This window comes from Balaenoptera musculus, chromosome 19 (assembly GCF_009873245.2).
Source record: "Balaenoptera musculus isolate JJ_BM4_2016_0621 chromosome 19, mBalMus1.pri.v3, whole genome shotgun sequence".
Taxonomy (NCBI): domain Eukaryota; kingdom Metazoa; phylum Chordata; class Mammalia; order Artiodactyla; family Balaenopteridae; genus Balaenoptera; species Balaenoptera musculus.
This window is the reverse complement of record NC_045803.1, coordinates 395,489-420,714: the sequence shown is the minus strand read 5'-3', so window position 1 is coordinate 420,714 and position 25,226 is coordinate 395,489. Positions and strand designations below refer to the sequence as shown.

At 50.4% G+C, this 25,226-nt stretch overlaps 3 protein-coding genes across 9 annotated transcripts; 2 read left to right on the top strand and 1 right to left on the bottom strand.

The window, feature by feature from the left end:
• The first annotated feature begins 1,781 nt into the window (after positions 1-1,781).
• ZNF135 (zinc finger protein 135) lies at positions 1,782-13,861 on the top strand. The gene is made up of 5 exons (XM_036835007.1): positions 1,782-1,969; positions 2,790-2,874; positions 7,974-8,100; positions 8,821-8,916; positions 10,739-13,861. The coding sequence occupies exons 1-5, from the start codon at positions 1,932-1,934 to the stop codon at positions 12,451-12,453; spliced, it is 2,061 nt and encodes a 686-aa protein (XP_036690902.1). The 5' UTR covers positions 1,782-1,931; the 3' UTR covers positions 12,454-13,861.
• Positions 12,627-23,705, bottom strand: LOC118885861 (zinc finger and SCAN domain-containing protein 18-like). 7 transcript variants are annotated; one of them, XR_005017563.1, is made up of 4 exons: positions 23,578-23,705; positions 21,650-22,484; positions 21,235-21,319; positions 12,676-12,749 (listed from the first exon to the last, which is right to left on the bottom strand). XR_005017563.1 is itself a non-coding variant. In XM_036835018.1 (4 exons), the coding sequence occupies exons 2-4, from the start codon at positions 22,108-22,110 to the stop codon at positions 12,713-12,715; spliced, it is 264 nt and encodes an 87-aa protein (XP_036690913.1). In that variant the 5' UTR covers positions 22,111-22,484; positions 23,578-23,705; the 3' UTR covers positions 12,676-12,712. The 7 variants fall into 7 exon arrangements, 4 of the variants coding, with proteins under 4 accessions (XP_036690913.1, XP_036690914.1, XP_036690910.1 ...); XM_036835018.1 differs by having other exon boundaries at positions 21,969-22,484; XM_036835019.1 differs by lacking the exon at positions 12,676-12,749 and adding an exon at positions 21,009-21,098 and having other exon boundaries at positions 21,969-22,484.
• Positions 13,859-14,407, top strand: LOC118885860 (protein S100-A11). Its single transcript, XM_036835014.1, has one exon. The coding sequence runs from the start codon at positions 13,928-13,930 to the stop codon at positions 14,237-14,239; it is 312 nt and encodes a 103-aa protein (XP_036690909.1). The 5' UTR covers positions 13,859-13,927; the 3' UTR covers positions 14,240-14,407.
• Positions 23,706-25,226: the final 1,521 nt, after the last annotated feature.

The window sequence follows — 25,226 nt, the reverse complement described above, 5'->3', positions numbered from 1 at the left end:
GTCTCTCATTTCAATTTTTAACGTATTTTTAAACACTGGTTTGTTTTACAACAATAAAGTTTACAGTATTGTTACCAAACTGAACTCGTGTCTACTTGCCCTACGTGCCAATCTAATGACACCAGGTGTGGTGAAGAAAAGTGTAGTGTTTATTGCAGGGCGCCAAGCAAGGAGAACAGGCAGCTCATGCTCAAAAGACCTGAACTCCCCCTTGGCTTTCAGGGAAGTGTTTTTAAAGGCAACATTGGGGTAAGGGTTGCAGCTCATGGACTTTCTTCTGATTGGTTGGTGGCGAGGTAACAGGATGATGTTTTTGGAGTCAACATCATCAACCTTCTGGTTCCAACTGGCCTGGAGTCTATGTGCTTATGGTCAGCAGTTTCCATCTGACGGGAGTCTGGTTTCTGTAAAAACCACTTAGGAATGTAAGTCTGACATTGTTATCTATGTCCTTCAGGGAGGAACTAAAGGTCCTATGACTCTGCTATACGGCTGATTCATTATTTAAATTGTTACAAGTTCTCCAGCTGGACTTCTGTTCTTTGTCTCTGCTTGCTTTCACTCCTCTGATCATTAACCTTCAAGCCAGACTTTTTGAAACCCCGGTAAGGTTCAGTGGACTAAAGTTTTTCTTTAAGCAAGAAATAGAGAACACAAAGGAGTCTGTTACCAAGAGAGCCCATCCAGGGATTGCTCCCTTTCACTCCTGAACCCTCTGCCAAAATTAGTCCCCCAGCCAATCAACCGCTGAGCGCCGGCGCCACGGTCATGAGGCTCCTCACACATCAGCGGGTAGGGAATACTTTTGACGGTGACACAGGTACAGGCGTCAGGACTCGAACTCCCGTCCTAGGTGAATCCAACGGGAGGGGACAGATGCGCAGGGAGGCCGCGCGTGGCCCTCTGGGAGATGTAGTTCAGCGCCCTCCGCGCAGGTGCGATCCCGGCCCTTGGCGGTACAGCCTTCCTCCTCCATTCCATGGAGCGCAGCAAAAGGAGGGCTCCGAGCCGCTCAGTCTCGCCCCGGGCGGGAGCGGGGCGACCAGGGAGATGACCGGAAGTGCACGCGGCGCCCTCTGGGAGATGTAGTTCGGCGCCCGCCCACCCAGGCGCAGTAGCGGCCCGTGGCGGGCGTGGCCTTCGTCCTCCATTCCAAGAAGGAGCTCGGCGTGGGAGGGTCCCAGGGTGGGAGAAAAGGCAGAGCTCAGTATTCGAACCCCTCAGCCTAGGCCCTGGGCGGGGGCGGGGCGCGCCAGAAGACGACCGGAAGGGCACGTGCTGCCTTCTGGGAGATGTAGTTAGGCGTCCCTGCGCAGGCGCAGGTTGGTTGGTGGCTGCCGTGGCCTTTGTCCTACAGTCCGGCGGGTAAGTGAGATTGGGGGTGGCCGGGGCGGCGGAGGCCGAGCCGGGAGCGGGTCCAAGGTCTTCTATGGGGCCCCGGCCCGGGTGTGTACCTAACGGCGCGCGTCTGTGTCTCGTCTCTTCTGCTGCTTTGGGCCCAGGGCGGGTCGCTGGGGGTAGTATGGGCGGGGCTGAGTGGGCGGGGCCCGGTTTGGGTAGTGGATTTGGGGGTGGTCTCAGGGTCCGAGAGGAGGGCTTGGGGCAGGGGTTGGGTACTGGCTTTGGTGGAAGGCATTGGGGTCTCTGGCTTCGCGAGCATAGTAAGAGATTGGCTGGCCGGACCCTTCAGAGCCTGGAGCCAGCCTGACCTGCATCCCTTCCCTATTTTGGTGGGACGTCCAGGGTTTGGAGAGTGGGTAAGGTCAAGGCCCCACCACAATGTCATCTCTGGAGCTTCACTTTCCTGAGGGACTTCTGTCTAAAGAATGAAGGTGAGGGAGAGCCAAAGCACCAGATTTTGATCCTAGCCACCTGGGACCCAGGAAACAGACTCATTGTATTAAAATCTTATTGAGCACCGACTGCATGCCATGCACCATCCAGGCTCCTTCATTAATTCAACAAGCAGGTATTTATATGTCCTGGGTGCGAGGCCCATCTTATATCCTAGAGCCCCCCAATATTGTCTCCACACTGGATGCCGCAGGAGAGTCAGGGAGATGATGATAAGCCCATAAAATATCACTAAACAAGATAACTCCCATCCAGGAAACTGCAATGAAGACAACGGAGCACAAGCTGGATGGGGCGGAATCAGGGGTGCATAGGCAGGGTCGTCAAGGGACAGTACAGAGAGAAGGGAAACACGTCCTACCTTTGGCCTGAGTTTCATTTTGGGCCATCAGCCAGGGAACGGCTTGTAAATCACTGGGAATTGGGCCGTGCATGTCGTAGATGCTAAACAGATGCTGACTGAAGCAAGAGACTTCCCTCCCAGCAACAGTCGCCTTCCTGTGTATTCTGCTGCCTGCTGGGCTCCATTGCCAGCCGTTTTCACATTTTAATTCCCATAAGCTCTGTGCTGGGTCACCACCCTCATTTTATGAGAGGGAAGCTGCCGCACACCATACAGTGCCCAAGACCCCCGTACTGTCTGGCTTTCTGTCACAGTAAGTCATCACCCTGGAAATCATCTGTGCAACCCAGACTGTGCTCCTTGCCCACCTGGCGGTCAGTTTTCCTGTCTGGAATGGGTAAGGAAAATTTGAGCTCATACTTCTACAGTGCCTGGAATAGCACCTGGGTGCACAGCAGGAGCTCGGGAAATGCCAAGCTGAGGTTGCACTGCTGTTGAGTTTGGCCTGGGTGCTGAGCTCCTTCCACCTGCACACAGGGCTTCCAGGGCCTGGGGTTACTGGTCCAGTCTCTCACATCCCCTTTCCCCCTAGAACTGCCTGCCGAGGAGCTGGCTGTTCCTGCAAGAGGCCCGAGGAGGAGGGAATGACCGCCGGGCTCCTCACTGCCAGGGACCCGGTGAGTACACCACCACCTCACTCTCAGGCCTCCCAGGCTCTACCTGTGGTCCCCACCAGGCTCGTTCTGCCCTCAGGGCCTCTGCCCTCACCAGGAATGTGCTTTAATCAGCTCCATGTCCTCCTCCACATCTCACCTCACCACCTCCGAGAAGACCTCCTGGATTCCCCCCCGCCCCGTGCCACCCTGGCAGACATGGTTCATCCATCCCACTGATGTGTCTGGCACTTTCTCAACACAGGGCTCTAGGTCTGTTCTCCCAGCTCACTCTCTTCATCCAGTCACTTGGCCAACCTGTACTGAGCACTGCCAATGAGCAGGCACCATTCTAGGCACCGTTCCAGGTACTCCAGGTAGAGGAACAGACAAAATGAGCAGAAATCTCCATCCCCGGGGGCTCACAGACCACATGAGGAATGTAAACATGCCAAGTGTTGGGCAGGGAAATTAGGCCCAGAAGAGGGTGGGCTTGGGGACCAGGCATTAACCAGTACAGCCCAGGAGGCCTCTCTGAGGAAGTGGCCCCCAAACAGACCTGCAGGAAAGGAGAGGGTGAGGCCAGGGCCCACAGGGAGAATGTTCCAGGTGGAGGGAACAGCATGAGCAAAGGCCTGGAGGTGGGACCACGCCAGGCACCTAACATGAAGACCAGGCACACGTGTGGCAGGAGGACCGAGAACCAGGGCTCCTAGGCCGGCTGCAGGGGCCTGGGGCCTTGGGAAGCAGTTCTGGCCATTTTGGCCACGTGCAAAGGCCCGGCACACAGTAGGTGCACAGTGAATGGGTGAACAATGAATGTTCGGAACTCTGGTCAGTGCTGGACACATGTCACTCTGTTCAGCCCCCACATCAGTCCCACGAGGTGGGATGAGGAGGAGATCAAGGCACAGGGGCAAGTCACGCAACTGGGAGTGGCTGAGGCAGGCGTGAGCTCAGGACCCCTGGCCTGGCTCAGACCACCTGCCCCCTGAGGTCCCCAGTGCCCAGCACACATCCTGCTGCCTTCATGGCTCCTCCTCCAGATCCCTGTGTGGTTGCCCAGCAGCGTCCCCCCATTTTCTCCAGAGCACTGGCCTCTCCTGGGGTTTTCATTTTTGCCAGCTCCCCGACCCTGCAGCTAGCATACAAGCACCAGGAGGCGGGCTGTGTTTGTCCTGTTTCCACGGCCTCTGCAGTGCCTAGAATGGTGACCTGCACTCGGTAGGACTCCGCACATAACCACTGAGCGAGACGTAATGAGTCTGGAAGGTGTGGAGCAAGCAGGGAGGGTTGGTGAGAGAAAATAAAACCTCCCCGGGCCCCCCAGCACAGCTGTTTGAACGGTGGGTCCTCAGGTAAACCACCCACTATGCACCGGGCCAAGGGTACACACTTCCTGTGAATTCCCTCACTCCTCCCAACAGCCCTCAGGGAGCTCCCAGTAACTTGCAGATGAGGGCAGGGAGGCCCAGCGCAGTTAAAAGACAGCTGGTGCTGGAGTCTGAATCTCCATCATGTGGATCCAGGGCCGGGTCTTCACAGCGTCACCTCCCAGATGCCCAGTTCTGGTGGGAGAAATTCTAGCAGAGGCGGATTCTGCCTGGTAGACCAGGGTCCAGGATGTGGGCCACCTTGTGTCCCTGACTCCCGCCCACATGGCCAAAGTCTATAGACCTTGCATCTCCCCCACTAGCCATCCATAGCACTTGCTTCTGTGAGATGAAAATCCCTTTGTGGAGGATGTCTGCCCAAACCTCACGGGCCTTAAGGGAAATCATAAACTCGCCACTTGATCGCGGAAGAAACTGGCCTTGTTCTCTATATCTATGAGTCTGCTTTTGTTTTATTATATTCATTCATTTCATTATTTTTTTAGATTCCACATATAAGAGATAATACTCAGTATTTGTCTTTCTCTGTCTCACTTATTTCACTAAACATAGTATCCTGCAGGTCCATCCATGCCATCACAAATGGCAAAATTTCATTTTTTTATGGCTGAGTAGTATTCCATTATATGTGTGTGTGTGTGTGTGTGTACATATATATATATAGATATATATATGTATATATATACTTATATATACTTATATATATATATATGGCACATCTTCTTTATCCGTTCATCTGCTGATGGACACTTAGCTGCTATGAACACTGGGGTGCATGTGTCTTTTGGAATTACTGCTTTTGTTTTCTTCAGATATATACCCAGGAGTGGGATTGCTGGATCATATGGTAGTTCTGTTAACCCATTATCTAAATGTCCAAAGTTGAAGACTAGGAAACAGTCCTCAGGGGTCCTGCCACTGGAGACCCCCACCCATTTCATTTTCCTGGCCACTCTCCATTGGCTCTTTGTCTCCGCAGCCCCTCTTCTGTGTATTCAGGCGTCATTTATGCACAGCGTAGATTTATCTGAGTGTGCAGCCTGGCAACTGCATGTATGGACACCAGTGGATGGTGCAGCTGAGGCACAGGAAGTTCCCAGCCTCCCTGGGGCTCCCTCGTGCCCCTCTCTCAGTTGCTGCTGCTGTGACATCTCAGGGGTCCTTGTTTGTCCAAGGAGGAACTGATAGGAGGGTGCGAGTTCCTTGCCGGCCCAGAACTTCCATTCTGACCCCCAGGGTGTGTTTTTCTCTCACTTGTCTTTCAGGGAGGTGGTTCAGCCACATGGCCAGTAGGCGGACGCGCTGGACCCAGACTACCCAAGTTCAAATCCTGTCTCAGCCCTTTCTCCCTGGGTGATTTTGGGTGACTTCGTTGGCGTCCTCCCTGGGTGAACAGTGGTTGGATGTGATCACCCGTGGCCTGGGGTTATTAAGTGAGCAATCCTACATGCATCTTTCAGCACCATCTATGTGTTTGCTCTGAATTTTTTTTTAAGGTTCACAAATTTAAAGTTCTTAATGTATCAAAACCCTGATATCTTTCATAGTGATTTCTAGGTTGATGAATTGGCTTATTTATTTTTTTAAGGCCACACAATCCCATAATGATAGTCTCATTATAAAAATGTCAAGCAGCACTTATAAAGTCCCCCTTGCACCTCAGCCCCGTCTCCCAGGCTTCCATCTAAAGTTGCCGCTGCTGTCACTTCCATGCGCCTCATTTTCCTGTGTTTATGTACACATTTTCAGACAAATATTAGAATGAGAGCTTTGTTTCCTTTTACATAAATAGCACTGGGCTGGCAACGTCCCACCATCCAGGATTTTTCCATCTGGAAGGTTATTCCCCAGCTGTGCGTATCAGTGCCCCCCATCTTGTGCTTGGCTGCAGATTTTCCAGAACCTGACTTCGGCTGCTCTGCCACGATGGGCATCGAGGCCATTACCAGTTGCCTGTTATGACATTGCAGCAAGGGAGCAAGGTTCTTGGGGGAAGGGGGAGATGGAGGGGAGGTGGAATTGCTGGCGTAACAAGTGTATATATTTTTAAAAACCTGCCAATTGTGAAAGCAATCCGTGCCTGGGAGCTAAGCCATCCTCTTCTCAGAAGGACCAGACTCTCTGTCCTCTTGTTTGCCTTTTACTTACTGATTTGTCAGCTCTTTGCATGTGCTGGCCACTAATCCTTTTCCTTCCATTTATGTTGCAAATATTCATTCTGCTGTCATGGGTCCTTCCTTGAAGTGGCTTGTAAAGACTTTGTCATCTAGAAGTCATGAATTTTGATTGCTGAATGTATTATTTTCCTGTCGATTCTGTAACAAATCCTAACAAACTTAGTGGCTTAAAACCACACAATTTATTATTTTATGGTTCTGGAGGTCAGAAGTCTGTAGTACATCTCATTGGGCTAAAATCAATGTGTCAGCAGGGCTGTGTTCCTTCTGGCAGCTCTAAGAGAGAATCCACTTCCTTACCTTTTCCAGCTTCTAGAGGCCTCCCACATTCCTTGGCTCCTGACCTGCTTCTATCTTCAAAGCCAGCTTTGGCCATTTGAGTCTTCCTCACATACTGTTACTGTGAGGCTGACTTTTCTGCCTCTTCCCCATTGAAAGACCCTTGTGATTATATTGGGCTCACCAGGATATTCCAGGATAATCTCCTTATTTTAAGATCAGTGGACTAGCAACCTTAATACCCTCTACCATCTTTTTTTTTTTTTTTTTGGCCACACCATGGCATGTGGGATCTTAGTTCCCCGACCAGGGATCAAACCCATACCCCCTGCAGTGGAAGCACACAGTCTTAACCACTGGACCGCTAGGGAAGTCCCGTCCATCTGCCATCTTAATTCCTCCTTGCCATGTAATCCAGGGATGGTAGTGACACAATTCTGCCTACCACACTCATTTTTCTTCTTTCTGACTTTTAGTGTTTTATATTTTATTTGTGAAGACTTTCTCTACCACCCATTTATTAAATTCATGGCCTATACTTTTCCAACTTTTTCCTTTTTTATATTCATCTCTTTAAGATTTCTGGAATTTATTTTTATTTATGGTGAGGTAGGGATCTACTGATTTTTCCCCCTAACAGAGGGCCAGTTGCCCTGGTGTGTCCATTGCTTTGAAATGCTCCCACTACCACACCGATTTTCCACGTATACATGGATCTTCATGTACTTGAATTTAATTTACACGTGAACAGATTCTTAATAAAGTCACCCAAATTCAATCCTTGGATTTGCTGCTTACTAGCTTTATAACTTTGGGCAAGACACTTAAGCTTTCCCAGTCTCCGTAAAATGTGCTCGTGGCAGCATGGACCCTCTCATCTCTTAAAGAGGGCTTTGTTTCATTCATTATGTATGCATCTTGGACCCATCAGGATGTTATTTTGGCCAAAGGGTGAGGCAGGGAGCCAACCTGACAGTTTTCAGATGCTCCTTCCTCGCTGCCCAGACCCAGCTGCTTCTCGGAGGGGCCACCCACGCAAGCACACTTCCTGTGAACCCAACACGCCAGGACCGTCCTCCCCTTCATTGATGACGCATCAGCAGCATTTCTCATTTCAAGAGACTCTTCTCCAGCAGGGTCCCAGCCCCCACAGTAAAAACCTGATCCAAATCCCCAGACCCTCCCACCCACTTGGCCAAGGCCCCCGTTCACCAGATGCTGCCACTGGCAGCCACGCCGGGGACACTGAGGATGCTCATGTGTGACGTTTCAGGAGCAAGTGACTTTTGAGGACGTGGTCGTGGAGTTCACCTGGGAGGAGTGGGGGCAGCTGGAGCCGGCCCAGAGGACCCTGTACCGAGATGTGATGCTGGAGACCTTTGGGCTCCTTGCCTCTGTGGGTGAGGCCACCCCCGTGCCCCTGATGGTCTGCCTACAGTACAGATTCTAATTTTCCTGGGATAAAAGTGGGAGTAGATCTAGGCCATAAAAGCAAATACCTTAAAAGCAAATACTTGGCCTTCAGGGACCTGTTTCAGTGCAGGGAATGTCAATTAGGGTGTTTTGGTTGCGAATGACAGACCCTAGCTAACAATGCCAGAAGCAGAAAGTCATGGGGTAAGAGGGACATACCGGGTCCCGTGACCACAGAACCCCGGGTAGACCTGGATCTTCCTATGGTGCTGTCGGGACCCCTCTGCTGCCCGCCCCCATACCCCTTTCTGCCTCCTTTCGCAGACGGGCCCCTCTGAAGGTGACAAGACAGCTGAGAGGGTGCCTCTCCCAGGTTTGAGACCAGCAGAAGAGGCAGGCTCTGTGTCCCGGGCACCCATAGAAGGCCCCTGGGTTGTCTTGGTTTGGCAGCCAGGTCCCCTCCAGGCCGGTCATTGTTGCAGGCACGGGACGAAGCAGAGCTCTGATTGGCCACACCGGGGCCAAGGATGGGGTCGGGGACTGAGTGAGGGGAGGAGGTCCCTAAGGAATGTCAGAGGCTGTTACCACACCATGGCCTCCTGGAACCCCAGCCACTTGGGTCCTGGGAGACTGAGGGTGGAGTGGGCAGAGGGCTGGGGAGGGTCCTGGGACACAGATGCTCACTCCATGGGTTTCTCCCTGAGCAGGACACTGGCTCCCAAAGCCGGACGTCATCTCCCTGCTGGAGCACGAGGTGGAGCTGTGGGTGGTGGACAAGGGAGCCCCCCGAGGTGTGTGCACAGGTGAGATGAAAGCCCTGCAGGTCTGGGAGGAACCCATTCACCCCCCAGGTTCTCTCTCCATTTCTGCACTCAGATTCTTCAGAGCAAATTAACTACTCAGTCTTTCAGGGAACATTCGCCAAGCATCCATTTTGCTGTGAGTGAGACCAAGTTCCCATCTTCACTGAATTTACAGTTTTGGTGAGGGAGAGAGGCACACGATAAATAGCTAAAATAATAATAATAACAGTGAACAAGATGATTACAGATTATGATGAATGCTGAGAAATGGAAGCAGGGGTTGAGGTAGAGACTAGGATTGGCGTGAGGACTGAGCAGAGAGATGAGGGCTAGCCTCTCCAAGGAGGTGGTGTGTGAGCTGAAGCCTAAACCATGAGAACAATGTGACCATGAAACAATCTGGGAGGACAGAACTCCAGGCAGAGGAAACAGCAAGCACAAAGCCACCAAGGCAATGCAACAGCCAGCTCTTGCCATGTAACAAACACTCCAGCCTCAGTGGTTTAAACCAAAGAATCACTTATGACTCATGCATCTGTGGGCTGGTGGATCCAGGCTGGGCCCTTCCATGTGCCTGTAGGTTGGCTGGGTAGTTCTACTCTTCATACCTCTTGTCCAGCTCCTGAGACCAGCAGGCAAGTCTGTTGGGAGTGGGAGTGTCCCGGCCCTCTGGCGACAGGCCCTGACCCTATGTAAGCAGTGGCCCATCACCAGGGCCTAAGAAGGGATGGGCCAGTGTGTAGGGGAGTTTATAACAGGGTCTCCCTAGCCTCAAATAATAACCAGTCCTTACTTAGTATATCAGCTTCCGATTGGTGCTGTGACAAATTACCACAAACTTAGTGGCTTAAAGCAACACAAATTACCTTACAGTTCTAGAGGTCAGAAGTCCAAAATGGGTCTCCCTGGGCTACAGTACAGTGTCAGCAGGGCAGTGTTTCTTCTGGAGGGTTTGGGGAAAATCTGTTTCCTTTCATTGTCCAGCTTCTAGAGACTGCCCACATTCCTTGACACAAGGCCTTATCCATCTTCAAAGTCAGCAATAGCTGGTCAAGCCTTCTCACATCATGTCCCTCCTGCCTCTCTCTTTCACACTGAAGAACTCTTATGATTACATTGGGCCCACCCTGATAAGCCAATGAGGGTAATCACAGATGATTGCTAATGTCAAATGATGAGCGGCCTAATTCCTCCTTGACATGTAAGGTAAGCACAGATTCAAAGGTTCCAGAGATTAGGATGTGTATATATTTGGGAGCCACTGTTCTGCCAACCACATCTGGCTTGACCTTTTTTATTTTTAGCTTTTCACTAGAGTGTAACATAAATGGGAAATGTGCCCATGTCACACCTTTAGGCCAGTTCGGTGTCAGCGTGGGGACACCGAAGCTATGGCTCTGCAGAGAGGGCCAAAATGAAGGAGGAGGAGGAGCAAATGTATCTGTTTGTTTGTTCAGCATGCCCATTGAGCTCTGCTCTGGGCTGGGGGTACTCCAGGCCCGGGGCGTCTGTCAGCAGTTTCCCTGGATGCTAGCTCTCTCCTCAGCACCGTCTCCCACCCTCATTCTCTGTGCTCCCCCTGAAAACCCCATCCACACCCCTACACCAAGTCCCCCACCCTGGTTATTCTCTGTGCTTCTCCTCCCTCTCCCGTTCCTTCTCCGATTTGCAAAACTCTTATTTTTTTTAATGGACAAAGCCACCTGTGCCTTGGACCTTTCAAAACCATCAGTTTTATTCTTCCATCCACCCACCCAGCCACCACAAACTCTTCCCCCAGAACTGGGATTAAGGGACATTTCCATTTTTCTGTTTCTTTCAGACTTTGAAACTAGACAAACCAAACTATCAACTGTGAAGCAAGACATAACTGAAGAAATACCCAATAATGCCCTGGTAGAAAGGTTCCTGTGGGAAAGTCTGTGGAACTCCAAGGGTGAAAATGCTGAGGGCCACTGGGAACAGGGTCGCAAGAGGCCAGACAGCCATGTGGTGCAGACTGCCTTCATGCCTGTGAAGACACCCACTCAGGAGCAGCAGCAGGGGAATGGGTTTGGGGAAAACTTGAGTCTGAGGCCTGATCTCCCAACTCAACCAATGACTCCTAAAAGGCAAGGCCCCCCCATGTGGGGAACACATGGAAAGAGGGAGAATCCGGACTCAGATACTCAACAGAAAACCTGTGCAAAAGAGAAGCCCTACAGATGTCAGGAATGTGGAAAGGCCTTTAGTCACAGCTCAGCACTCATCGAACACCACCGAACACACACGGGAGAGAGACCTTACGAATGTCACGAATGTGGAAAAGGCTTCCGAAACAGCTCAGCACTTACCAAACACCAGAGAATCCACACTGGTGAGAAGCCTTATAAGTGCACTCAGTGCGGGAGGACCTTCAACCAAATTGCCCCACTGATCCAGCACCAGAGAACTCATACAGGTGAGAAGCCCTACGAGTGCAGTGAATGTGGAAAATCCTTCAGTTTTAGGTCCTCCTTCAGCCAACATGAGCGGACGCACACAGGTGAGAAGCCCTACACGTGCAGTCAGTGCGGGAAGGCCTTCCGGCAGAGCATCCACCTCACCCAGCACCTGCGAATCCACACTGGGGAGAAGCCCTACCAGTGTGGAGAATGCGGCAAGGCCTTCAGCCACAGCTCGTCCCTGACCAAACACCAGCGGATCCACACGGGGGAGAAGCCCTACGAGTGCCAGGCATGTGGAAAAGCCTTCACCCAGATCACACCACTGATTCAGCATCAGAGGACACACACAGGCGAGCGGCCCTACGAGTGCAGCGAGTGCGGGAAGGCCTTCAGCCAGAGCACGCTCCTGACCGAGCATCGGAGGATCCACACAGGAGAGAAGCCCTACGGGTGCAACGAGTGTGGGAAAACCTTCAGTCACAGCTCGTCGCTTAGCCAGCACGAGCGGACGCACACGGGTGAGAAGCCCTACTCGTGCAGTCAGTGCGGGAAGGCCTTCCGGCAGAGCACACACCTCACTCAGCACCAGAGAATCCACACCGGGGAGAAGCCCTATGAGTGTAGCGAGTGTGGGAAGGCCTTCAGCCACAGCTCGTCCCTGACCAAACACCAGCGGATCCACACTGGGGAGAAGCCCTACGAGTGTAACGAGTGTGGCAGAGCCTTCAGCCAGCTTGCTCCACTCATTCAACACCAGAGGATCCACACGGGAGAGAAGCCCTACGAGTGTAACGAGTGTGGCAGGGCCTTCAGCCAGAGCTCCCTCCTCATAGAACACCAGAGGATTCACACCAAGGAGAAACCCTATGGGTGCAATGAATGTGGAAAATCCTTCAGCCACAGCTCATCGCTCAGCCAGCACGAGAGGACACACACTGGGGAAAAGCCCTACGAGTGCCAGGATTGCGGAAAATCCTTCAGGCAGAGCACCCACCTCACTCAGCACCGGAGGATCCACACAGGAGAGAAGCCATATGAGTGCAGGGACTGTGGGAAAGCCTTCACACACAGCTCCTCCCTTACCAAGCACCAGAGAACTCATGCTGGGTAGACCCACTCCACATGTTCCGGGACCCAGCAAAGCCTTAAGCCATAGCGCATCGCTTACTAGATTTGACCCAGTCATACTCCTGAGAAACAACACAAACATTATACACAAGACTTCATGCTCAGCAAACTCCTCACACCCCCACAGAGAGTTCACATTTACGGAAATGATTGTGGGAATACCGAGCTCTGGGTCATCCATCCCGGGATATCAGCTCATCCAGACAGTAGGGAAGTGTGGAGTTAATCACTGTTGAGGACCTTCAGCCGTGAGTGGCCGCTAATGCTTCATTATAGAACCTACAAAAGAGAAATGGAAAAAAATGTAGTGGATCTGGGGTGGCTTCTAAGGATCCACCATATTCCAAACCAGAGATTTTCAAAGAGGTGACAAACTCAGCAAATGCCTTTCATATAAAAGAACCAAACGCAGTCAGAATTTATCATTATTGTACATTACCTTCTTGGCAGGGGTTGCTCATGAATGGTGCAACTTGACTCTGATATTTCCTAAAAACAATATGGCAGAGTGTTCCAGACATGAGAGTGGCACTTTATGGAATCACCATGAATATTCAGCTGTCTCAGTACAAAATTTTCTGATTTGTGTGTAAATTCTTTGGTCAAGGCACATGGCCACCAGCCTCACAGATGTGAATGCCATATGACAAAGTATCCATGTACTATAAACAGATTTTAAAGTAGTTATATGCATTATGTTGCAATAAGTTAATCTTTATATGCAATGGAATTGAAAAGATTTGTATAGGAAGACTTGAAATGTAAAGCCACTTCCATGGAGTCTTGCAGATTCTGAGATGGCTTTTGCTGCTCTGTTCTTGCTATAAATTTTTCTACAGGACTCACAGGCATTAGAAATGCAGATGTTGCTGTTTCACAAAAAGAGGAAGATTTTTTCTTTGTTAAGCCACCATCTTATGAGCAAGAGCACACTCACATTGGAACCTTATGTTTTGCAAGATTTATCTCTTGAGAAATGTACAAGTTAATCTTTTGAACTGTTTTTTTTTTCATTGATTCTTTATCCTGGTGTTTAATAAGCTTTTGTTTTTATAAAATTTAACTTGAAGGCAGTCTATAGTATTTCACTGAATCCTGAATCCACTAACAGCAGTCACCCTGACAACCGTGATCCTTAAACAGTGACTTGTCACCCTCACTAGAACCCATATGTAAATTGCATTGGCTGGTTTTGGTCACTAACCATCAGTTAGGGTTATAACGATCAGTTTGACTTTTCTAATCACAATGCTAGGATATAAGCTTCCAGGTAACTTGAAATTTCTCCCTTGGGGAAACCATGTTGCAAATAGTCTTCCAATACTGTTCCTCAGTATGCTTGTGGAATGCCCCCTCTTTTTTGGACTTAATTTCAGTCATTTAAAAACCACGTGAGAAAATCATGGCTTGCCACGCCGCTCCCCGCTCGCAGCCCCGTGCCTCGCTCCTCTCCGAACATGGCAAAAATATCCAGCCCTACAGAGACTGAACGGTGCATTGAGTCTCTGATTGCTGTTTTCCAAAAGCATGCTGGAAGGGACGGTAACAACAGCAAACTCTCCAAGGCCGAGTTCCTTATCTTCATGAATACTGAGCTGGGTGCCTTCACAAAGAACCAGAAGGACCCTAGTGTCCTTGACCGCATGATGAAGAAACTGGACCTCGACTCTGATGGGCAGCTAGATTTCCAAGAATTTCTTAATCTTATTGGCGGCCTGGCCGTAGCTTGCCATGACTCCTCTATTAAGTCTACCTCTTCCCAGAAGTAAATCAGAGGAGCCTTTGGGCCTGGCCTCCAGCCCCACTCCCTTTCCTTCAGCCTCCCAATTATCATCTACCCCTCACAGCCCACAAATACCCTGAGCCAGGCACACCCACCACCCCATGCAGGCCACTCCTGCTGGTAGTAATAAAACAATATTGTTTTTTAAAGCACACACTGGAGAGTCAAATTTGTGCAAGAGAGGGAGATGACTGGGAGGAATATAAATTAGATTGATGGAAACAGTAACCAGAAGTTGCAAAGTAAATAGTAAAAATGCATCTTGGGTGTATACATAATCATGACTAATGATACCAACATAATCATCTCTAAATTACTCAAACTGATGGAGAGACGTCACTTATTGTTCACTCATTAAATGTCTATACACTCCTACTACAGGCACTGTCATAGGCTCTGAGGATACAGTCAGCAAGACAGACAAGGTCCTGCCTTCTCTGAGGTTACCTTCTAGTTGGGGGGGGGCGGAGAACAATAAGTGAATAAACAAAGAACTATGAGAGTGAAAAAAAAAAAAACACCACAAGAAAATCAGTAAATAGTGCATAGCAGCACTCTCCAATAGACACAACGTAAGCCCCATTGGTAAATTTTAAATATATTGTAATAGTCCCATTTAAAAAGAAGAAACAGGTGAAATTAATTTACTATTTGTCCCTATATATCCCAAATGTTACCATCTTGACATGTTGTTTATATAAAAAAATCACAAGTGAGATATTTTGCTTTCTTTTTATACTATGCCTTTGAAATCCAGTGTGTGTTTTACATTTACAGTACATTTTAATTTGCTGTAGCCACATTTCAAGTGCTCATTTGCCACATGTAGCCAGTGAGCAGCTGTACAGGACAGGGCAGCTCAATAGCCTTGGTCCTTTGGTCAGGTGTTCTGTCCTCCCTCCCTTTATTACATGTATCCTCTTCCCTTTGCCTGTGCTTTTCTATCCTTGTGTAGCTTCTTGTCCTCAAGGAAATTAGATGTGCTGGGAAGAGCAGCATCAAAGTCAGTCAGAATAGAGAGAAGGAGACAAGGTGAAGGTTGGCCAGAGATAATAACACCTGCATTATTGTGTGGTGGATTGGGAGGTGGGAGGGGTCTCACGTTAGGAGCCTCTGCACTTGTGGTTTGTTGGCTTTTTCAGAGGGGCTTGCCCTGATGCCTTGGTGAACACCTGTTTTATGACTTACTGCTGTCCTTAGGTTTTTTGGTGCTCATGTTGTCCCAGATATGGCCAATAATAGTCCCTTCAGGAAAGTTCCTGCCATCCCTGTGACATGCCTTCATCATTTTCAGTATAAGATGTTATAAGCTCATCTTGTTTCTACCCTGAAATCAGCCCCGAAATCAGTCATATTTCTGCATGTCCAAAGAACTGGTTCATTTTAGTAGGGGATGCTATTCAGGACCAAATCTGAGTGCCAGGTGTGCTCATTGCTACTAGGTTGTCCACTGCTGAGCTAGGAAATAAAGGCGCATGTAAAAACACTTATATAGATACACACAAAAAGGTATATGGGTGCATATACATACACAGAAATACCTCCCATTCCAATCTGTGACTCCCCGTATTTTTATGTCCCTCTTCAATAGCGAGAATGCTGAGACCCCTAAAATAAACATACTTACTAATTTGCTGAATTCTAAAATACTTGTAAAATAGTTTCAGAGCTGCTTTTCTCAAACCACTACAAAAAACAAACCTACTAAAAGAAATGTAGAATTTGTTTGCTGTTCTTCTTCCATCACCACCCTGCCCAACACATGGTAAAGCACACAGATGGATGACTTATTCTACAGAGAGACAAAAATATCGCCAGATATCCCCACTTGTTAACCTCAGGGGAAGCTGTGTTGGGTCAGGCATTAGGGAAAATGGGTCTGTGCTGAGGGTCTTAACTCCCATCCAAAGGTGCAGGGACATGAACCATTGAGAAGAAACTTGGTAAGAACCTGGGCAGGATTAGATTTATCTGTCCCAGAGTCTCCCTCTCAGAGCAGTCTCCACTACAGGAAACTAGACCCTCCTACTGCAGAAGCCACGCTCCTTTCCCCACACTTCTGGGAAGCCTGGGAGGGTTTCCCTAAGAGCTGCCTCAGTTTGTGTGTGGCCTCTCAGGAGCCTAACTCTCAAGAGACAGTCTTTGTCGGCCAGAGGCTGGAGCTGGAGAGCTGGTTGTTTCACTGAGACTTCTGGAAACTGTCCTTTCTATAAACTCAGGTGCTCACTGGTTGAGAGAGGCCTGAGTTACATTATGTTTTGAGGATCGGGTTTCATGGAGTGGCCATGAAGTAAATGAAGCTGAAACTCCAAGGTCCTTCACTCTATTGCACCCCTTCCAAAGCCTAACAAACACCTCATTTTATCTTAGTAATTTTTAATTCTTCCTCCCAAAGAGGGACTTCTCAGTCATGTGAGCGACAGGCCCAGTGAATCTGGACTGATCCCTCACTCAGGATACTCAAGAAACACACACACATTTATAATGAAGATGCTCACAAATTTTATACATGCACTGAACACATACATGCCAAATCTTGTACACAGAAAAATGACTGGAAGGATGGATACTGAGATGTCAAAAGTTCCTATGAGCTGGGAACATGAGAAAAAATTTTTTCTCCTTCATTTCTTTTTTTTTTTTTTAAGTTTTCCATGATTGGGAGAATTTTCTTCAAAATGGTGAAAAATGAGTTTTATTATAGAAGTGCTGTAAATAAAGAATTCTCAAGGGAATTCAAAAACCAAAAACAAATGCAGCCAAAATTCCACCATGTTTTATAGTTACAATGTAACAAATATTTGTATTCTACTCCTTGAGCTACACTTAGAAATTTTTCTTCCATGTTGCTACATAGTCTTCTTAATTATCATTATGCTTCATTATTCCTTTGAACGGCTCTACCAAAATTTAAGTCATCGTTCCTCTGTAATTGGGTATTTAACTCCATGTAAATAGGCATCCTAGTCACTTGTATATATTATACTTTTAGTATTCCACCTAGATCCAGAAAGGATTTCAGCCTCTCAATGTATGTAGCTTTCTCCTTTTTTTCCCCACTAATTCTTTAGGAAAAATCACCACACCTGAAATTGAAAGTTCAAGGAATACAAATGTCAAAGTAGTTCTTAAGCAACTGGGCTGTTTGTGTTCCAGACCGTTGCACTGGTTGACACTGATTTACAAAACTCATCAACCCAAATAATAAGGGGGGTCATGTATTAGTCTGCTCAGGCTGCCATAAGAAATAAAAAACAAAACACACAGGCTAGGTGGCTTAAAACAGCACAAATTTATTTTCTCACAGTTATGGAGGCTAGAAGTCCAAGATCAAGGTGCTGTCAGGGTTGGTTTCTGGTGAGACCTTTTTTCCTAGCTTCCTCTGTGCACACTTGGCAAGAGAGAGCAATCTCTGCTCTTTCTTTTTATAAGGACACCAGTCCCATGGGATTAGGGCCCCACCCATATGACCTCATTTAACCTTAATTATCTCCCTAAGGCCCTATCTCTAAATTAGGGGTTAGGGCTTCCACATATGAGCTGGGGGCAGGGGGAAGGAGGGAAGGGGGGCGCGGTGGCACGCAACTCAGTCCATTACGGAAGGTATTTAAGCATCTCCCTCCCATTGGAACTCATTCCCATCTTGCCAGGTTTCCATTTATGTGGTTTACCTTCCCCCTATCCCTATGAACACAGCTACCCTCTGACACTCCGTGTGAACCCACTAACACTCAAGCAGCAGCAACCACCATATAAGACTGTGATGTGAGTGAGGAATTAAATCCTTTATTATGTTAAGCCCCTGTGATATCGGGCACCATTACAACAGACTGCCTGCCCAAACACAGTGACAGAAAGAGGCACCAGTTTCTCTATCCACAGAAAGCAGTTAAATTTATGCTCAGGCAACGAAAACAATGCTGCAACCTGAGATTAAATGCAAAACTCAAAAGATCGCCTTACGTAGCCCAAGGAGTTAAGTTCCCCTTGCCCACGCAGACGGATCTCATCAACCTTTATTGGTCTTTTCAACTGGTTTTGATCACAGTACCCCCCACTCCCTGCCTAGTAAGATATACATTTTACATTGCAACCAGTTCTCATATTTAGATGTATGGCTGAAAAGTTTCACAAAACAATATTTGCCTTTACTACATTATGAATTTTGACCTATTTTATTCTATTTCATTGCTCTGTAATGCCGGTGGCCACCCACTAATTTGATTTTGCAACTCACTAATGGGCTGAGACATGGTTTGAAAACACTGCATTACTAGGCTCCGAGTGTTTCTGTGATCTTTGTAAGCCACTCCATACCCATGTGAGTTAAAATGGAGAACGGTACGCTACTGAGGACTCAGAAGTAAACCTGCCATCACATATTTACGAAAAAAACAAAACAGCAGGCAAGATTTCTGCTTGAACAGCAGCCCTGGGAAGTTCTAACAAGAGGAACAGACAAGGCTGACTTCAAGAAAGAGCTGGCAAATCACACAACTTAAGGCAACTCTACACTTTGCACAAAGACCAATGTTCCAATGTGTGGGTGGTGCTGAAACGGTCAGAGAAGAAAGCAGTCTTCTTTCACTCCTGGCGGCTTGTGCTCACAGGTAAGCATCTTTGCAGCTGTGTTTGCAAGGTGAGGGCTTCATGTGCGCCCTTCCTGGGTTCTAAGTGCTTCAGCCACCTTAGCTCGTTTAGAAAACAAGCAGACTTACATCCACACAGACACCGCAGGAAGCCACACAAGGGTTTTGAAGGAGCCCAATGTGTTACTCTGAAATTTCAGGCAGGTAGTTGTCCTTCCCTGGGGGCGCTTACAGCAAAGTGGCTCATCTCTGTGCCTCAGAGTGCACAGGGAAAACATCACCTTCCATGTTCTCCAGGAGCTTGCCAATCCTCCACTGGCACGGGCTCCACATGCAGCACAGGGGTGCCCAGGGCACTCTCCAATGCATTGACTTTCTCCTTCTCGTGGGAATTCTGGTGCTCAGCCAGGGCCAGGCTGAAGTGGAAGTTTTCCAACAGCTCTGGCACGTGTAGAGCTTCCTGGTGTGGCTCTTGAGATGATCCATGAACGGGAGATACACACAAAGGTCTCCCCGCAAGTGCTGCCCACCTAGGGCTTCCCTTGGGACACCCCCCAGGCTCATGTACTGCAGGGCAGCACATGGCTAGAGATGGCCCACGTGGCCAGGGACCCTGCACTCTGCCCAGCCCAGGAGGTCTGAGGGACCTGTGAGGCCCAAGGGCAACAAAACCTGAGTCTCGATGCAGAAGAGCAAGGTGCACGAGGGTGGGGAGGTGGCTGCTGGGTGGGGGGCCGGGCGAGGCCAGGAGTCCTGGTTGGTGGGAGGTGGGACTTGGGGACAGCAGACGCAGCAGGAAGGGTGAGGAGGGGAGCTGCCGCTGGCAGCCACAGTGCACCCTCGGGGGGACTAAGGGTGCACCAGACACAGCCAGAGGGACAGGGAAGAGGCCATGGAGTCACCACAAAGTGGGTTGGGGGGGAGCCTGCAGTCAGGGGCCACCTGGCCAGCACTCCCCAGGAGGCATTGGGACGGCTCGAGTCAGAGCCCTCCCCCTGGTCTCAGAGAACTCCCCCACCCTCACCCACTGCTCAGGGCCAGGCTCGTCCCTTAGCTTCCTGGGGAGGCAGCAGCCTGGGTGCCCAGGCCTGGAACCTCAGCCCACCCTAGCTCCTCGTCCTCTGGCCTCCCTAGGGCAGCTGGCAGCACACTGATGAGGGAGGGAGGGAGGCAGGTTGATAAGACAGGGTGGGACAGGCCCTGTGAGCTGCTGGGCAAGTGGGCTCCCACCCACCCACCTCTGGCTCAGCCTTTGTGGGCCTGGCTTCTCTGGTCTTCTCCTCCCTGATGCTCTCCTGTTCCAGAAGCACGGGGTCTGGAGCAGAAGAGACTGGGGAGAAGGGAAGGCAAAGCTGAGAAGACTAGATCTCACAGCTGAGCACCCCCAAGCCAGTCAGGGAGGCCCCAGCATGGTCACATCACAGAAGGTCCCAGGGTTCCACTGACCCCACATGTGTCCTCAATTGACAGAGCAGAACAGCCAAGAAGAAAGCAAAAAGCAGCTCAAGCTCAGCAGTGGCCCTAGATATTCAAAGAAAAGCCAAAAAGAGATAACACACTTTTCTACCCATCAGGATGGTAGAGATCTTAAAAAGCAACAATATGCAGTGCTGGCACAGATGTGGGAAAATAGGCACCCTTGTATGCTGGCACTGTACATATATGCTATAGAACTTTTGGAAAACCATGTGGAAATGCCCTTTGTCCAATGGTCCTGAGGATCCCACCCTACCCAAACAGAACTAACTTCCCACACCCAGGCACGTGTCTGAGGACGTTTCACTGCAGATTTACAGGAAGAGGCAGAAACCTTAACGGCAGCAAAATTCCCACTCTAGGACAACGAACGGTGGATCCTGTGAAACGCCATGGAGGTGAGGAGGAGATGGCATTGGATATTGAGCCACTGCCTGGAGGGGCCTGGGTGGGTGAGGGGTTGCTCCATGCAAACAGCCAGTGCTACAGGCATCATTTCCAGGGAAACGGGCTGCCAACCTCTGCACAGGCCCATGGGTGAGATGTGTGCATACACAGGTGAGATGTGTACGCACTCAGGTGAGATGTACAAAAGAATACGAAGGGGCAAACGCCAGGGTGCGCACCTTGGTTTGATTTGCAGAGGGTGTGAGGGAGTGGGGAGATTGTTACTTTCTTCTTTATACCTCGATGCTTTTCACTGTTTCTGATAAGCACGTACAATTTGAATCATCTCAAGAGGAATTTAATTAAAAATAATACTCGTGACATTCACAGAGCCTGTGGGGAGAAGGCGAAATTACAGCACAGACTTCCAGGCCCCAGCTACCTGGCTTCCCTCGGGCTCCCTCAAGAACCAGCACGATGGCTCTCTCCTGGCCTTTCCCAACCACAGACCCTGGCCCACCACGCGTACCCAAGAGCTGGTGGGTCACTCACAGGTCTCGGGGGTGCCTGGGTCTTACTGGGTTCCAGGTCTTCGCTGGCTCTCGCTGGCCCACCTGGAAATGGCAGACAGGAAAGACTCAGCGTGCTTCCCTGTGACACACCGCCTTGCTCAAAGCTGTGGGTGGACCCCAAGGGAGATCTTGATGGCATCCCCGTTTACACCCAAGGGTAGAGTGAGCCCAAGAGGTTCACAGTAAGCTCACAGGGCTGGGGGTGGGGGACAAACATGGACCCAGGCTTCTGACCCCGAGCCCAAGGCTCCAGGGCCCCATTACCACCAGTCCATAGGCCTTGCCCTCAGATGTGGTGGAGACTGCCCACCCAGCCCCAGTGCTCCCCTTCTTCCCGTAATAAGGAGACGGAAGTGTGCCGAGAATACTTACTTAGTTTTTAAGGGGCTGCTTCCTCCTGCTTCCTTACATCTGGAAGGCAGATGTGAGGGCAGAAACCCAAGCAGCCTTCCTGGCCCATGAGGGTGATGCCCCTGGGCAGGGTGGTGGGGGCCAGATCCCTGCTGACTGAGGAGCTGCCCCACCAGCTCAGAGTGTTTAGCTTCTGTGCCTCTTATACGTGAGGGAACTGAACTCTCTCAGGTAACCCGCTGGCTGGGGTCTGGGCTCCATGCTGTCAATGTCACTCCTTCCAGGGCTGATCCCCTCCCATTCCTCAAAGGCATACTCTCCTCTGGGGAGGTGGCCTCACCTGGCTCCGCCAGGGCCTTGGTGAGGTCCTCCACCAGGGAGGCTGCCTTCTTGCAGCTCTTGGGCTGCTCTGCCACCACCCTGGGCTGGAGCTTGTGAAGTAGGATGCCCAAGAACTGCTCCATCACCAGCAGCTCCATCATGTGTTCCTTGGAGTGCACCTCAGGCTGCAGCCACTCTCAACACAGGTCCCGGAGCCGGGCCAGGGCCTGGTGGGACCGAGCCACCTCCTGGTAGACAAAGTTCCAGAAGTGGAGGCAGGAGAACTCGAGGTCAGCAGGAGCCCTTCCAGGGTTGGTCTTGGGCCCCTCCTACTGGTCCCCAGCTGTTGACTCCAGTGTGGGCAATTCCAGGGGAGTTGGGGAGTTCCTGGGGGTGGCAAACGCTTTCCCCAAAGGCAGCATCTTTCCAAACATGCAAAGCGCCTGTTGTGAAGGGTGAGTTCACGGGATTGAGGCTCCGAGGGAGACAGACCAGGGATGACAATATGCTCTGGGATCTTAGCCAGACTCCACACCTGCAGAGGGACAAAGAGGTACCGACACAGTGAGAGGCACGGGCCTGTGAGTGGGAGTTCAGGTCCTGGCCAGCCCTCTCCCCATCCCCAGCTGATCCCGAAGGGTGGAGGCAAATCCCCTTCACACAGGGCTGTGCAGAGCTCAAGCTTCGCTCCCACCTCCAGGCCCAGCCCTGCCCCCATGTCGCCTTCTCCCCACATTTCCACATCAGATGACTCGGTATTCACAGCGTCTCCTGGCCTCATGCAGAGATTACTCACTCATTATAAAGAGGAAAAAAGTGCCTTTAGAATGAAAAACACGTGGAGTAAGGAGCGTCTTTAGTATCTCAGCTGCCTTCCTCAGTCCCTGCCAAGAACGCGCACACTGGGCCCGCTCACGAGAGACAGACAACCAAGAGACATCCTGCGTGACCGGCCTGGGCGCCCCAAAAGCCTCAAGACCAGGAATTTAAGGAAGTCACAGTCCCAAGGAGCAAGCAGAGGAAAAGCAACAATGTGTCACGCCGGGCCCTGAACTGGCTGGGGAGCAGGAGAAGACACGACTACAGGAGGTTGTTGGGGTGACTGGAGGAACAGGGACCAGACCCTGGTATGGAGTCGAGGATGGTGGAACTGTCCAACTTGGCCTCCGATCAGTCAGCTAAGAGGCAGGTCTGTGTATGATGGGATTGGGGAGGGGGGCGGAGAAAATGGAGAGAGAGAGGGGTAAGGGAGAGAGACAGAGGTGTGCAAAACATAAAATACCAACAGGTGAATCTGAACAAAGGGTATGCAGAAGTCCTATCTGACACTATTTTAAAAAGGTCCAAAAGCAATCCTCTGTGGTCCTCAATGCCCGTTGCCGGCTGACCCATTCTTGCCCTTTCCCCGATAGGGTTTCCCTCTTCCACCTAAGAGGTCCCAGAGCACAGGCAGGCACCTCACTCAAACCGAACCCACGTCCGGGTGACGGGGTAGAGACGCAGGGCGACTGGCCGGCAGAGACGACCCCGCGCTCCAGGCCGCAGCCCAGGGCGGCTTGGCACCGTCCCCTGCTCCCACCTGAGCGCCCACCACAGACACCCTCAGCCGTCAAGCCCCCTCCGGTCACCTCGGAACGCAGCTGCGTGCGTACACGAGCCGGGCCGCTACAACTCGCCTGTCAGGAACGGTACGTCGCGGCCGCCAGCCTGCGTTCCTTCGGCGCAGCGGCCCCAGGAGCCCGGCGCGATGGCGTCGGGCCAGACTGCGCGTGCGCGGAACCTGCGACGCCCAGAAGGCAGCAGGTCATCGGCGCGGACGTGGGCAGAGCGAGGACGCGACGGCAGACCAGACAGCCAATCAGAGGCCGAGCTAGCCTAGCCTGGCGTCCGACCTCCCTTGCGCCTGCGCCGTCCTTGATGCCATGGCAACGGCATAAACAAGGGAAGACCAGAGAGACAGACGGAGAAAGGAAGAGAAGAGACACATACGCAGAGACAGAGAGCGGGGCATAGAAGAGGAGACACGGACGCAGAGACGAGGAGGGAGAGAAAGGTGAGGACAAAAGGCGCGCACACCCAAAGATGGAGAGACCAGAAGGCCCAGAGTCCCCAAGATAGCGAGATACTGAGGATCACAGACACAAGGAGACCAACAGATGAAGACACAGAGAATGAGAGGAAGACAGACTCAGAGAAGGGGAGATCCAGAGCTTGGGAGACTCTGATGTGGAGAAAGACCCAAGACAGGGACAGGTAGAAATGGGCAGGCCTCGAATGGGGAAAACAGAGACCCTGAGATAAGAAGACCTAGAGATGGAGACAGAGAAGGTGAGAAGCAGAAACGGGGAGACAACAGAGACAGAGAGACCCACAGCCTTAGAAATAGAGGTGAGGGACTTCCCTGGTGGTGCAGTGGTTAAGAATCCGCCTGCCAATGCAGGGGACACGGGTTCGAGCCCTGGTCTGGGAAGATCCCACATGCCACGGAGCAACTAAGCCTGTGCACCACAACTACTGAAGCCCGTGCGCCTAGAGCCTGTGCTCCACCACAAGAGAAGCCACTGCAATGAGAAGCCCGCGAGCCGCAACTAGAGAAAGCCTGCGCACAGCAACGAAGACCCAATGCTGCCAAAAATAAATAAATAAAAATAAATAAATTTATTAAAAAGAAAAAGAAATAGAGGTGGGGACACTGAGAGACAGGGATGTGGGGTCAAAAAAAGGGTTCTGCATATGCAGGGAATTGACAGAATTTGAAGACTAGCCATGCTGGGGGCTTCAGGAGCCGCTGAAATGGAGGAAAACGTAAAAGAAGCGACTGGGGTGAGTGATGTCCTCCAAAACCCCAAATAGGTGTCGCCACTCCGGTAGACAGGGCCAGGGTCAGAATGCTGCTTCCCATTCCAGAATTTTCTAGAGGGCAGTTTATGAGGCTGTCATTTTGTGCAAGCTGATTTTTTTAAAAATGTTTCTCTGAACAGTTTATTTTGCATATTTATTTACAACAATACTCCCATTTTCCGGTATTCGGTTCCATGAATTTTAACTTATATAACCGCCAACACAATCAGAATAAAGAATAGATCCATTGCACCAAAAACTCCTTCCTGAAGACATACAGATAGCCAAAAAGCACATGAAAAGAGGCTCAACATCACTAATTACTAGAGAAATGCAAATCAAAACTACAATGAGGTATCACCTCACACCAGTTAGAATGTCCATCATCAAAAAGTCTACAAACTATAAATGCTGGAGAGGGTGTGGAGAAAAGGGA

Excerpts from the sequence above, each read along its gene's own strand:
- ZNF135 (XM_036835007.1), top strand. The coding sequence starts at position 1,932 with ATGCACCATCCAGGCTCCTTCATTAATTCAACAAGCAG. Across the intron at positions 2,875-7,973 it reads TCCTCACTGCCAGGGACCCG|GAGCAAGTGACTTTTGAGGA; the intron begins GTGAGTACACCA and ends GTGACGTTTCAG. Across the intron at positions 8,101-8,820 it reads TGGGCTCCTTGCCTCTGTGG|GACACTGGCTCCCAAAGCCG; the intron begins GTGAGGCCACCC and ends CTCCCTGAGCAG.
- LOC118885860 (XM_036835014.1), top strand. The coding sequence starts at position 13,928 with ATGGCAAAAATATCCAGCCCTACAGAGACTGAACGGTGCATTGAGTCT.
- LOC118885861 (XM_036835015.1), bottom strand. The coding sequence starts at position 22,110 with ATGATGGAGCTGCTGGTGATGGAGCAGTTCTTGGGCATCCTACTTCAC. Across the intron at positions 21,320-21,968 it reads CAAGGCCCTGGCGGAGCCAG|GTGGGCCAGCGAGAGCCAGC; the intron begins GTGAGGCCACCT and ends TGCCATTTCCAG.